This window comes from Coffea arabica, chromosome 11c (genome assembly GCF_036785885.1).
Source record: "Coffea arabica cultivar ET-39 chromosome 11c, Coffea Arabica ET-39 HiFi, whole genome shotgun sequence".
Taxonomy (NCBI): domain Eukaryota; kingdom Viridiplantae; phylum Streptophyta; class Magnoliopsida; order Gentianales; family Rubiaceae; genus Coffea; species Coffea arabica.
In genome coordinates, this window is record NC_092330.1 from 38,706,029 (window position 1) to 38,720,261 (window position 14,233).

A 14,233-nucleotide genomic window follows, 5' to 3' on the forward strand; every position below is an offset into this window, starting at 1 on the left:
AAAAAATAATATATAATTAAGGGTATCTGTGTACACATACTAACAATTATTAACTTTTCTTGCATTTTTATACTTTTCCTAGTTAATATTGTCTGCCCTCACTTTGTATTTATTTACTTTTCCTAATTAATCTTATATGTTAGAAAAATATGATAACTAATATGTATCTTAACGGTTGCCCTGTAGACAAACCCTACAATGAATTTCATTTACCTTGAAAAGGAAAGCAGATTTGTGATTAAATAATAGGAGGATTTAAACAACGGGAGGAAAAAATTGGCCCATCTATAAGAAGTTTCATCTTGGACCTAGTATCCATTTGGACAAACAAAACCCCACTTCACATTCCCCCTTGGACGTTCAAATGGCGCTCTCTTACTGGACCAGTCCAAAATAAAGTTTCTGGACAATTACCTTATAGTGGCAAAAGTATTAAGTTACACACTCTGAATCCTATATCTATCGAAAACTAGTCCCTAGCCCAAATGGTTGTAGTGTTCGTTTTGAAATCGAATTTGTGACTGAGTAAAACATGGAAGAATTTAAATGACAAGGCATAAAATTAGGACACTTAGCTTATTATGGCAATAATATTTCTAGGTGATACTCAGAATCCTCAATGAACTGAAACCGAGATCCTAGCCTAAATTGTAGGGCTTTATTTTCAAAATTGTCCTTTTAAGTCTCTCAACGGATTGAATTGGCTCATAAAACTTAGCACAGTGACACAAACTTTGAAGCAAGAATTTCTTCAAAACAATATACGAAAGAAAAGAAAAGTTCTTGGGAGTGAGTTTAACATCGAGAGAGGAAGATGGCAGAACTCCCAATTGAGATAGTGACTAACATACTATCAAGGCTTCCATTGAAAGCCCTCTTCAAATGCAAGTGTGTCTGCAAGACATGGTGCAACTTACTATCGGATTCTTGGTTCGTGAAATTGTGGGAAACTAAATGGAGAAAACTCCGTTTCTTTTACGTAGAAGATCTAGCATGTTCCCGTGATGGAAATCGCTGTACCCTCCAATTTACATCCGCAGATGAAGAAGGCTGTAGCATTGTGCAAGAATTCACCAAGGAAGGAAAATACTATATGCCTAGAGGAAAACACTATACGGATAGAGGACTGAACATGGTGTTGGCCCCCTGCAACGGCCTACTGTGTATTTACAGAAGCTACTTTGTATTGGGGATGATTGGGCCTTTTTATTTATGTAATCCTATAACTCACCAATTTGTAATCCTCCCAGAGTGCTCTCCACAAACATGGGGTCATGCAATTGGTTTTGGACATGTACCTTCTACGGGAGAGTACAAAGTTGTGAGAATATTCACTGCAGAATTTGTGCACGGAGACGACATAGACGGTGATTTCGGTTGTGAAATCTTTAGCATTAAACGTGAAGGTAATTATTATTCATCATCAGATTCTTGGAGAGTCATTAATCGATCCAAGTGCCCATATCCAATTCGTAATACCGCTGTTTTTGTTAATGGACGTCTTCACTGGGTAGTCAATACTGACTGTCGTTTTCCACCAGATCATGATAATGCCATAATTTTCTTCGATTTGGCTAGTGAAACTTTTGGGTATGTCCCCAATCCTCCGGATTACCAGCATGAACAAGAAAGTTCCATTTATGTGTTGGATTTGGCAGGTACCCTTTGCCTACTTAACTTTGATGAAAATCTGATTCGACTGTGGATGCTTGATGATTATGACAAAGGCGTCTGGTCCGGAGCACATTACATCATGTTAGACCCTCTGCCTTGGGAAGACGGTATAAGCTTTAAATTTATGGTGGGCAGGGAATTATTGATGGCACCTTGGCATTGTAAATACAGACTCAACTACAACATTGACACGCGAACTTTTAGAAGAGTTGAAAAGCCTGAGCCTGCAGGATCTCATGGGTGGACTTTTGGATACTACTGGGAAAGCTATGAAGATCTGATGGAAAATCACAAAGTACTAGCATTATGTTAGGAATCTTGGTATTCTTTTCGTTTTTTTCCCTTGTTTATCTACTTCTGCTTGTTCTTTTTTTTATTTTTTTTCCTCCTTTATGAGGATAGCAATTCACTTTTGCCATGTTTAATATATATTTCAATTCTTGTATTCATAAATATTTTTGCCAATTTACTTACAGATCATAGAGAGATGAGATGAGTTTTCTAGCTAGTCGCAACATAGGTAAATTTGCGTTGTTTTTTTTTTCCCCGAAATTTGCTGGATAGAATGCTGGAGCTCTGGAAAGGGAAAAGAGGATGAAGGAGGATTCCATGCTTCTACTAAGAGGGTTCGACTCTGTTGCTCACTCACTGTCTCAGCTCTCCGACAATCTGGAGAATGCCCTTCAGGTAACTTCAAAGTCAACTTCACGAATCCTTTTTCTTTTCTTTTCTTTTTTAGGCAACCAACTTCCTGAACATCCTTATCAGCATCCAACTAGATTCCTGACTAATGTCTAAAGCACACATTTTCCATTTCTGTCCTAATTAATTTCCCTCTTGATTAAATGTATCGTATGGTTGATTGAGCCTTTATTACTTCCTCTGTATATCAAACATAAACTGGGACCGATTTTGTAAAATTAGTTATAAATTGGAATGAAAAGTGATGGGAATTTCCCCTACGGCAGGGAGCAAGAGATCTTGCAAAACCGCCCACATCGACTGAAATATTGAATTGTACCTTGGAGAGGGCAAAAAATGAACAGCAATTGCCACTGAAGAAGGAAGATGAACATGGAGAAGAAACTGAAGGATAGAGTAATGAAGAAGGAAAGAGGGGACATAAGAGAAAGTTTGATACTCAAGGATATTATGATCAAGATCAAGAGGATGTATCCCTGAAGGGAAAGATGAAGAGCTCAAAAGAAAGGGGAAACCTCAGCAAAGCGAAAAATGTTGGTATCTATCAGATTTAATTTTGGGATATTCTGATCATTGAAGAGTTTCTATTGCAAGAATTTTGTAGTGACAGTTCACTTTGTGCCCCTCTCAATTTATCTATCTTTGTGTGTGTTTTTTGAAGCTTGCAATTTCGATGGCAACAAAAGCTGGTGCCCTTGCAAGAGAACTGAAATCCATAAAATCAGATTTATGCTTCATGCAAGAGCGCTGCACTCTATTAGAGGAAGAAAACAGGAGGCTTCGTGATGGATATTCCAAAGGAATAAGACCAGAAGAAGATGATCTGGTAACTTTTCATTTTATTGTGCTCTTCTGCATGACATAAAATCGTAGACACAAAGGGCCAAAAAATAAAAAATAAAGATCTTTGTTCTTTCATTAGGTCTATTTCTCGAGTTCTTCTAAATTTCTAATGTCTATAAAGATAATGTATGACTTGGAGTCTAGGATATGCGCATAATGTTTATCTAATGTCCAGGTAAGGCTTCAATTGGAAGCACTCCTTGCTGAAAAATCAACTGGGAAATGAGGATGCAAACTTGGCCCGGAAAACCGGTGCCTTCACCAGCTAGTAGAGTACCACCAGCTCACCACGCAGGATCTGTCCGCGTCTTATGAGAACTTGATAAGAGGAATGTGCTTAGACTTTTCATCACCAAATTCTGTACGAGAAGAAGAAGAAGAAGAAAGGTGCAGAGGAGTTGATGGTACTGAGGCTTCTATAGAGACTCTGAGGCCAAATATTTTGGGATTCTCCTAGTCACTGGATGCATACTACGATGAACCATGACTGAGTCTAATTGATGGCTGCGGTAAAAACTTGCAATGTAGATTATCGACGATCCTTTCAACAGATGGGTTTTGTCATTTCATTTAATTTTTTTATTTTGTATTTTTTTTCCGACAGAGGGATCGTCTTTGTTAAATAATACCCTATATACTTATTATTGTGTGAGATGCTCCAATTAAGTTCAATTGACAACCGAAAACAGAGCAGTTTTCAGTTCACTGGTAGAACAGTGGAAGACTCAGAAAACCGAGACTGGCGTTCCAATGCTCCTATTTAGGCAGCAGAGTCAATGCTTAGGGAAAAACCGAGCAGCAATTTGAAGAGATCTTTTGAAACATGCGGTGACTTCTGCAGGAAACGAATTTAACACTAGAACTATCGGCACTAGGTGTCATTAAATGCCATATTGAAAATGCTTGGAAGCCTCAGATACACATCTTATATGAACTAACCTCGGGTATATCGGGTATTTCCTAGATAGCAAACCTCGGGTTAGCCCACATGAACTCAAATTCTGGTTCCAAAAGTTGCTCGGACAAAAAAGAAAAAAAATGAAAAAAAAAAAAAAAGCTTCTTGGGCAGTCAAAAGCTGCTTTCACACTTCAATTCACTTCTTCTTCCTAACATATTTCTTATGAGTTGCCCCAAATGTAGACCTCCGTTCATCTCCCAACAACGTCCATCCTTTTCTCATACTGCAGACAGGTAAAAAAGAAACCAAATGTCAAACACAGATCATATAGTAGGTTGCAGCACCACATACATAGAGGCCTTGTATCAGCATGCATAAAAGAAGGATTACCAACACCTACAAAGACTCGAAAGCACAAGCTGTCTGCGAAGAGAAAGTAATGTTCCCGCTAGTTAACAAGAAGACTAGAAGAACCCATGAGCCAAGACGGGTTCAGCTAGTACAGTATTTTTCCACATATCTTTTATGATTCTGCGCGTACAACCAGAGGTGCAAACTAAGCTGAGTCGAAGCGGGAAAGCAGGTTACATATTGCAAAAGAATTAGAAGCACTCTCACACTACTTTACAGTGTTTGACGAACCAAGTACTCCATAAACAAGTACTTCCTCAGAATTGCACATTATGTAGTGCTTTATTAGAATATGGTAACCGAAGCTAGAAAGCTGTCAATTACCAGCGATTTGAGCAACACAGAAAGATAATATTACCATCAAGGCAAGAACTTGCTCAGGACATCCTATGGGAAAACTCATTACGCAAAAAAGTTTTTTTTAAGCGCTAGACTCATTATGCAAAAACTGCATGAAGCCCATTTACATCACAAATGAAAATAGTTTTCTTCCGTGATGACTAGAAAGTATGAAGTCTCAAGTGAAACGAGTCCGCACACCTGTCTAGACTAGAGCCAGCCAGAGAGGAGAAACGAATCCGGACACCCCTCTCTCTTCCGCTGCCACCAGCAACTTTATCCCTGTGCCTTTTCGTTTTTTGGGGTGGGGATACGTGTCTTTTAGTCTTCACTGAACTTTTTGCCACTTCTATGTAATATCAGCGAAATCTGAACTATCTTTAATCCTGTCTAGATTAGAGCCAGCCAGAAAGAAAAAGTTATCAATCACGTGACTGGACGCAGTTGAGAGGGACGTAGCATTAGAAACTTTCTTACCCTCTTACCAGATTCCGGATGCCACGTCTTTGATTGATTGACCCCTTTTTCGACATCCTACGGAACTTTTCTCCAATTTATTAGGGATAATTTTAGAAACCACCCCTGATGTTCTTGCTAGTATTTAGATAAACTCTCATCAAGGGCTCTCCGCGTCATTTTCAGCAACAATTAGAACTCAAATTTAACTCACTAATCGTACATTATGCGAGGCAAAAGTATAGAACTGCATAACACCAAATAATCTTTAAGATTTTGGGAACTCTGCTTAATTTTGACAAGTAATTAATGGAGGCATAAACAGTCAATAATTACATCTTACTCTGGGATGTTCAAATACAGCTCTCTTTTTGGACCTGTCCAAAATCAAATTTCTCCGCATTTATCTCATAATGGCAATATTATTATCTCGAAATATCATAATGGCAATATTATTGAGTTATACTTAGAATTCTCAATCAATCGAAAGCCAGTCCCGAGCCCAAATAGTAGTTGTAGTGTTCCTAAGAAAATTGAAATCGTATTTGTTAGTCAATAATGGAAGGATTTAAACGACAAGAAATAAAATTAGGACATTTAACAGGAATATAATCATATATACAGTGTCTCCGGTATAATGGCACTTCATGCATGCCTTTTTTTTTCATTCTTTTCATTGCTTTCTGCTAAGTTGGCGCATCCCACTTTACCTTTCTATTCGTGATAACGAGGATGAGAGAATATATATATATATATATATATATATATATATTTTTTTTTTCAATCCTCAAATTTTCACTTTAGAAACTAAATCTGTCATTGGAAAGCTAGCAAAACAAATTCAGAAACCAAAAAAAAAAAAAAAAAAAAAACTCCAATTTCTCCGCAATCTGAATTTAAACCTCAAATTTTCCTACCCCGTCTGACTCCAATTTTCTGCTGTCCCACCCCAACAGATCTTTCAACATTTGCAAAAGCCAAAGGTGGCTTCTTGTTCTCCTTACTGGTAGTGCTCCTCAGCAAATACCTGGAGCTTGAAGCCTGACTCCCGTCCACTGTTGGAGTAGAAGGAACCGTTTTCCTCAAGCTTTCAAACCTCTTGGCCTCCCCTCTTCTTTTAGCGGACTCAACCCTGACACCAAGATCATAACCATGCCCGGCCTTCTTCCCATCCCCTGTTTCCCCCACCTTCTTCCTCTTCAACCTCTCGTTCCTTCTCGCGGAGTACTCCTCATAGAACCTTCCCCTTTCAAACAAAGTACTCCTATTAACACTCATGCTAGTACCAACCAAACCAGCGTCAGCCCAGTCTGCGCTGGAAAACTCCTGATGCACCATTTCTGCCAAAGCCCTCAATTCACAAGAAATGGTACGGTACTCTGGGCGAACACCCAATTCCAGTTCTTCAATCTCACAAGCACCTTTAGGCAACTGGGATTTCGTTAAAGAACCTGGTGGGGTTTGGATGGTGTTTGTATTGGACTGAAGAGGACGGCGAGGTCGAAGGCGAAGGTGGATTGGGGATCTGGCCAGTGGAGGCTTGCGAGATGATGGCATCATCTTGTTGGAGGTGAAAAATGATGATCTAACGCTTCTGTTAAGTACTACTTAGAATAGTATGAACCTCGAGAGATTATATATGGTTGTTCCAATTGAACCCTCAACCAAACATGGCAAAAACGTTGAACTGGGATAATAATTAAGGGTTTGTTTTAAAAACATTAGATATTCAAGATTTCTTGTGTGTGTGGATTTTTTTGCAGGGAACTCAGCAAATATAGTGGACGGAAACCTGAGTGCTCTGAGACAGAGAATTGAGACGGTGAGGATGAAAGAAAAGCCGAAGACATGCTTCAGACATGAAAAGAGCAGTTGAAACTGTAAGGCTGGATATGATGACACGTACAAGAGACGTGTTCTGTTGGTCCACTCCTTAAAAGTTGCGGCTTCTGTTGGCAGCACACTTGTCCTTGTCTTCTTCAGTGGCTCTGTTTTCATCTTCCTTTATTCTTATTCAATTTTGTATCCATACTTCAGAAATGGACACTAATTCTTGATGCTCCAGAAATGGTCTAATCTGAACTCATCTTTAATCCTATCTTGAAAACGTGTCCGAACACCTATCTAGACTAGAGTCAGCCGGAGAGGATAAATTCTCAGTCATGCGAGGCACAATGCATGCATATAAATAGCGGACGTTGCAATTCTTTCATTCATCTCTTTTTTCATCGAGAAAAAGCTCCTGCTAACCATCTCTTCTTTTGTCGAGAAGAAGTAAATTTTGAGTGATACTTCTTTCATCTCCTGCTTACCATTTCATCATGGCTGCTGGTCAGAGACCTAATTTTTCTTACAATCTCTTTCAAGTGGGGGGCTACTTGGGAAATCCCCCGAGTTTTTTGGTCCGAAAGACGGTGCGCAAGAGTGACAGAAACAAACTATTAATTTTCGGAGAGGCTAGAGAGTTTATCACTTACCCTTCTCCCAATTTTAACATGGATGAGCTTCGTAGCACCGGAAGTCCTGTTTTAGTTTGAACGACGGCAGAAAATATCAACTGTGTGGTAAAAGAAGAAAGTAATATAAAGTGCATGATGATTGTTGGCTGGCCGCAGCTGAGAGATGCCTTTGGCTTGGATGTGGATTCGACGATCAACATCTTTGGCTACCATGCACCAAGAAGAAAGTAATGGTGTTGGTGTATGGTATATGAAAATATTGATCGTCGAACCCACACCCAATCCAAGGGCATCTCTCAACTGTGGCCAGCCAACAATCATCATGCACTTCATATTACTTTCTTCTTTCACCACACAGTTGATATTTCCTGCCGTCGTTCGAACTAAAACAGGACTTCCGGTACTGCGGAGCTCATCCATATTAAAATTGGGAGAAGGGTAAGTGATAAACTCTCTAGCCTCTCCGGGAATTAATAGTTGATTTCTATCACTCTTGTGCACCGTCTTTCGGACCAAAAAACTCGGGAGATTTCCCACGTAATCCCTCACTTGAAAGAGATTGTAAAGAAAATTAGGTCTCTAACCACACAAATGGTGTTGGTGATTGTACCGGTAAAATAATGTCAACTCTACATTTCTTACGCTTTCCCATTCTTGTGAGTTGAAAATCTTATCAAATTATATTTCTTCAGGACGAACAAGGTGCAGCAGCTGGTGGGACTGGTGAAGCAGTTGGGGAAGCTGGTGAAGCAGCTGGTGAAGACTGAAGTTAGTAAGCTTCGGATTCTGCTCTGTATGGGTTTTCTTTTCTCTATGAGAAACGAATAAAGAAGAGAAAACGAAGTGATCTTCAGCTCTGTATGGATTTGTATCGCTTTCTGTTACATTTCTTTTTCCATGTCCTCTAAGAAAAAGCTTCTTCCTTTTCAATAAAATTAACGTCTTTTTGGGTCCAAGCAGGGGCCGCAAACTAGTAAAGTTTTCCAAGCCAATAAATTCTTGTCTCCTTTGGTCAATGAGAGTGGTCCAATACCGACCTAATGAACAAATAAAAAGGCCAATTTGGGACTTGTAAGGCAAGATTAGCGGCTGTCATGACAATGATCTTCAACAATGAAAGCCTTAAGACCCTTTTTTATTTTTAATAATGTGTGCGAATTATTTCTCATGAATCCAAATTTGTGATCTTCTTCATTTATATATAGAGCCTTAATATAGAGACCAAAAGACAAAATCACCTAACAATTGCAAAATTTTCCTGGCAGGTATATGAGGCATGCCACTGTCAAAATTGTTATATTTTTTTCATTATTTGTCGTTTAATTTCTGTCATGAATCACACTATCTTGTTGATCACATAATTAACACGTTAATCTACTCTATCAATGAGGTAAAATTAACTATGTGTAAAAGTGTTTCTTTTTTCAGCCTATCACTTCCCATATGGTGAATCCACCAAATCCCCAAAAGACCATTTCATTGCTCTATGATTTTTCCCTTATCTTCTTTCTATGCCTAGTTTACAAAAATAAATGACCGGAAAAACATAACTAAACATATTCTAGCTAGAGTTTAGCCCGCAAAAGAACCCAAAAAAAGAAAAAAAAAATATTTGAAAGGTCCATAGCCATAATTTGCCGTTTAAGAATTAAATAATCTGCTTGCATTAGAAAAAGTTAATCTGCCATCTCAAATCTTTCAAAACTGATCAAAAGAGCACTCACTATCTTTTTCCCTTGTATCTCATTAAAGCCCTTCCCTTACAAAGTTGCTAGGAATTCATTATACCACTTAAGTTTGACGAAATTTTAATTAATAAACATATGTGAATTGACACAAAGCGTCATTTGGATCGAATTTCCAGTTTTAAGTGTTTAGTTGAACTGGTAAGTTGAATTGGTAAGTTGGTCTATTTTAGAAGGCCAAATTCAAATTCACCTTTTTTTTTTTTCTAATGCACCCAATCCATTTCATGGCCAAGAATAGAGTGCACAGAAAGATCACTCGGGTAGTAACACTTTTATAACAAACCTTATGCTATCAAGCTAGAAATGAAATTAAATACTGCTTTTGACAAAAAAAAAAAGAAAAAAAGTGGCAAGGAATAAATTATGATGTTTCCGCTATGGCACTATTTTCGTCTACATATTCGGGATCCTTTATTAGTTGAAACCGAGAAGCTTTGAGGCAAAAAATTAATTATTGCTTTTTGATTAAAGCTTTTTTTTTTTTTGGGTATTATTTGAGATTATAGCTGATATATATAATCCAAGGCCTCCTTCAAAAGGCCCCTTGAAATGCAAGTGACCTTCCAGACAAAAGTGTTGTTGGATTTTTGGTACAGAATGTACGAAGATTTTGTTTTTGTTTTTGTTTTTTAGTTTTTATCTATAACCCTCTTGACAAGAGTGAACATCGCCTTATTAGCTCTGATGGTAGAAATTGAGGAATTGACCTGTAAACCGTGTTCAATTTGTGTGCATTTGGCTTCGAAATAGTTATTGGTTATTCGGCCTTAAGAAAATTTGGGGACTATTTAATGCAAAAGAATGCTTTAAAACCACAAATTAACTAAATGGGGTGAACACAAAACCGGTAGTTTAATACTTCAATATATTATCTCCATTGATCCAAATTTTAGAGTTGATGAAAGTACATAAGTAGTCAACATTTTTATTTATCTTTAGATACTCAAACATCCCTTCTTCATTTGCTGGCCTTCTCCTTCGCATGCAGGTCAGAAAAGTAGCCCTTTGGATCGCTCTCAAAGCCAGTCCTTGATATATATGCACCATCACCACCCGGAGCCTTCATGATCAGATCATTGTTGCCACCTTTGTTAGTCCCACCACCACTGCTATTGCCACCACCAGCTCCTGCTGCGCCTGCTCCAGTTTCTTTGCTGCAACCCTTGTTATCCATCTCCAAATGCTCTTCAATCTTGATCACTTAAACAATAGTAGTAATTGTTGAAGTTATTACACTTTTGATGCCGATACTTCGATTGGATGATGAGTGGGGTTTATATAGGCATAATTTGATTAGGATGTATTTAATTTCTGCACTTGAAATGATAAATTTTTCTTGTGAATTTAAGAGTCAAATGCATGACTGCAGGGGGAAACTAATTTGACTACACGGATTTTTTACCATATGAGTTATGACATCTAATTCAAGGAATTTGTACTCTTTTTTCGAGATATTTGGGGACAAAGATTAATCCTTAAAATTTTGAACGTCATTCCCCCTTAGTTTTCTGTTCAATCTATAGTCCAACTAAGAATCTGAAAAACGAACTACAGATCATTAGGGAATTTATATTATAAGGTTCCCGGAAGAAAAGGGAAAAAATTTATTTTCCATATGCTTTTATCTGTGTAATAATCTTTAAAATTTTCGAAAAAATCACTTTGTGAAATATGAGAGACTGTGGATCGGATAATGTGAAATTTAATTTAACAATTTTAACCCTAAAAAATGATCATGTGGAAAGCACGTGGTCTATTCCGACTAAAAACTATTCAAAAACTTAGGTAGGGATCAAATTTGACCGATGTAAATTTGTAAAAGACGTAAAATTACACTTTTAAAAGTGAGGGATAAAAAAGTCATGTTGCAAAATATAAGAGACGTTTTGAATCATTTTTCTAACATTTTTTAAGACTTTACTTTTGTAAGGAGGGAAAAAAGAATTTTCTTAGACCTTATAAGATGTTTTGTACTTGTAGATAGTTATGCATGGCAGTGAAGGTGAAAAACTTTCTCTTTGGTTTATTTATTTGTTTAATGCGCTTTGATGGTAACAATTGAAATTTGTAGTGTCATACTTCTGATTTAAATTTTACTACTCACACTTACTAAGGCAGTTTTAATTAATTCCCATGAGATGGTATTGCTTGGTGTTGGCAGTCAAGGAAAAACTTTTTTCGTTAACATTCTTTTTCATATTCATTTAAAGGGAAGACTGATCTTTGCCTAGAATTCATAGAATTTAAAGACTATGCATTCTCTAACATCTAATAGTAGTGTCTTCTACGGAAAAAATGACAAAAGTTTCAAAGTTAACATGTAATTGCTCAGTGGCCACCATCGAAATTGGTCGAATGGGAGGTTAGGAGATCAAACCTTACCTCCCACCATGGGGCCCGAAAAATGTGGCAAGCCAAGGTTCAGTCCCCTCCGGTTTCTGCTCGTATACATATATATGCTATGCCTCAAGAAAATTGAGTAGATATCAAACTGAAAAAAATGCTAAGAAATAAGTTGCTTGTAGGTGGCCATTGGAGGTAGTCATATGACCATATTTGCATGTAATTATGATCTAAAACTTAATCAAGCGAGTCGGAAGTGCTCTCCAAATTAAACTATCTTTCCAATAAATTCCATTGCTTTTTATGGAGTAATTGCTAAAGAAAAAAATACCAAAATTGGAAAGCAAAAAATCCACTTACTACAGATAGTTTAATACTTCAATAAAATTTTCGTTGATCCAAACCATATGGAGCTGACAATTCAACATAGATCTGATGTTTATTTACAAAATTCTAACATTTTGTTCAATGTAAAAGTCCATTTGTCCCTCTGGCTACCATGTACGCCCGAAATGTAGAGCTGAGGATTTGCCTCAAATCCGGCTCTTGAAATATATGACCTATCATCACCCGGTGCTTTAATAAATCCACCGCCGGCACCACCATTGCCTCCGCCCTTAGACAAACCACTGCCACAAGAACTTCCGCTCCCTCCTCCGTTGTCTCCACCGCTGTTGCCGACAGAACTGCCACCTTTGCCACCCATTCTCAAGTTGCCATTTAGGTAACAAGTTTGAAGTAATGCAGTAGTATAAATTGTGGTTCATTATCCAGATGATTATATCTCCCATCCTACTCCCAGACAAAAAAAGGCAACGATTCGTAAGTAGGATGCTGAGTTAATTTTGTTAACCAGTGTTTTATTTTGGTTAAGATATTTATCATTCATGCTCTAGAATTAGAAATTTCAATTTAATCAATTTAATTTGATCATAGAGCAGTTGCTACAAAAATTCTTTTTGGTTTTATCCAATTCAAGTTCGTAAAATTACACTAACCTCCACTGAAGTTAAGGTTTTGGTAACAAAATCAGTCAAAATTAGAAAAAAAAAAAAAGCATTAAAAAATTACTTTGAGAAGAGAGATAAAACTTTTATTCAACAAATACCCTTTATGCTTGTGTACAACTTGTATTGTAAAGGAATGAAAAACATATTAATAAAAGCAAGGGAATGTAAGTATAAATAGCAAAGAACCAAAAATAAGTACCAACTAAATTTCTCTACAAAGTTAGATCAACAGCTAGTGCATTGGATTATAATGTCTATTTTTTTATCTTTACCATTTTGCATATTAAGGCAACAAGGAGCATTAAGATGGATCTCATTTTCAGTTCAAGCAGCAAAATTTGAGGTGGAAAAACAGTGATTTTCTGTGGATTTCGCAAGTTGAAGGTAAAGTGTAGGTGTAGAAACTATAGCCTTGTCAAACTACAGGAGGAAATCATAAAATTCACCCACAACCTTTAGCATCAAAAACAAATATTGCAAGTTTAATTGTAAGGCAACTGTGAAGATTTTTAAAAGTACAAAATATCCAGAAAAATTACTATTTGGTGTCTCAATTTTTAAGAGTGAACAAATATTTGGTACATCAATTAGCACCATTTTGAAATTGCAAGTTATTGCTCATCATTTCAAAAGTTTTCTAATAGCTATTTTCATTAATTAGTTAATAACAGTTAATTACTACCCTAATTACTTAATTGCTAGATGTTAGTTTTCAATAAGACATAATATCTTAGGGTATATGAGTAATTTTCCTCTAATAAAACACTATAAAGGAGGTTAGTGTTATTTTGCAAATCTCAAGGGAGGCTAGTGAAATTGTTAGAAACCTCAAGAGAGGTTTATGAAATTATCCTAAAAATAATAGAGAGACACAAGAGTAGTATGACAATTTACTATGCCACAGAATTCAAGTAACAAGGACTGGCTTTGAGAACGATCCGAAGGGCTACCTTTCTGATCTAAATGCCTATCCCTAAACAACATGTCTATGCAAAGATAATAACGATTTGGATGACATTTTTGTCTTAATCATCTGATTACCTGTCACATGCAGGGCTAAGCCAATGATATGCCACTGGAACTTGGAAGGATTCAGCATAATTAAAGATAAATATGACATTAATGTCAATCTAATGCAGAGTCTACAAATTCAAACTGGTGCCAGGGCATATGATGAAGTATAGGATGATGACAATTTTATGGATGGAGCATGGATTGAAAAGTTCGGTTTCAAGACAAACTGAGAATTCAAGGGACAAATAAAGTCATATATAAATTTTGTTCATTTTTTTTCTTTTTATAGCTATACAAATTCAACATAGAGAGGACGAGAGCAGGTCCAAATTGCG

At 37.0% G+C, this 14,233-nt stretch overlaps 3 protein-coding genes and 1 long non-coding RNA gene across 12 annotated transcripts; 2 read left to right on the plus strand and 2 right to left on the minus strand.

The window, feature by feature from the left end:
• Positions 1-772: 772 nt before the first annotated feature.
• Positions 773-3,891, plus strand: LOC140016901 (uncharacterized). Of its 2 annotated transcripts, none has more exons than XM_072071049.1 (4): positions 773-2,361; positions 2,643-2,909; positions 3,038-3,202; positions 3,395-3,891. In XM_072071049.1, exons 2-4 carry the CDS (start codon positions 2,865-2,867, stop codon positions 3,443-3,445), a joined length of 261 nt encoding a protein of 86 aa, XP_071927150.1. In that variant the 5' UTR covers positions 773-2,361; positions 2,643-2,864; the 3' UTR covers positions 3,446-3,891. Both variants share the same exon structure in this region; 1 of them encodes a protein (XP_071927150.1).
• Positions 3,892-4,048: 157 nt separating this feature from the next.
• Positions 4,049-7,143, minus strand: LOC113715354 (uncharacterized). Of its 5 annotated transcripts, XM_072071051.1 has the most exons (3): positions 5,346-7,143; positions 5,070-5,254; positions 4,098-4,401 (listed from the first exon to the last, which is right to left on the minus strand). In XM_072071051.1, exon 1 carries the CDS (start codon positions 6,882-6,884, stop codon positions 6,228-6,230), a length of 657 nt encoding a protein of 218 aa, XP_071927152.1. In that variant the 5' UTR covers positions 6,885-7,143; the 3' UTR covers positions 4,098-4,401; positions 5,070-5,254; positions 5,346-6,227. The 5 variants fall into 5 exon arrangements, 2 of the variants coding, with proteins under 2 accessions (XP_071927152.1, XP_071927151.1); XR_011823183.1 differs by lacking the exons at positions 5,070-5,254; positions 5,346-7,143 and adding an exon at positions 4,519-5,063 and having other exon boundaries at positions 4,049-4,401; XR_011823184.1 differs by lacking the exons at positions 5,070-5,254; positions 5,346-7,143 and adding an exon at positions 4,515-5,063 and having other exon boundaries at positions 4,049-4,401.
• Positions 6,755-10,874, plus strand: LOC140016902 (uncharacterized). Of its 4 annotated transcripts, none has more exons than XR_011823186.1 (3): positions 6,755-6,894; positions 7,088-8,641; positions 10,520-10,874. It is a non-coding gene; the product is annotated as an uncharacterized lncRNA (long non-coding RNA). The 4 variants fall into 4 exon arrangements; XR_011823188.1 differs by having other exon boundaries at positions 7,088-8,555; XR_011823187.1 differs by lacking the exon at positions 10,520-10,874 and having other exon boundaries at positions 7,088-8,395; positions 8,476-8,753.
• A 1,439-nt stretch (positions 10,875-12,313) lies between these two features.
• Positions 12,314-12,580, minus strand: LOC113716196 (uncharacterized). The gene has a single exon (XM_027240491.2). It carries the CDS (start codon positions 12,578-12,580, stop codon positions 12,314-12,316), a length of 267 nt encoding a protein of 88 aa, XP_027096292.2.
• Between the last annotated feature and the right edge of the window lie 1,653 nt (positions 12,581-14,233).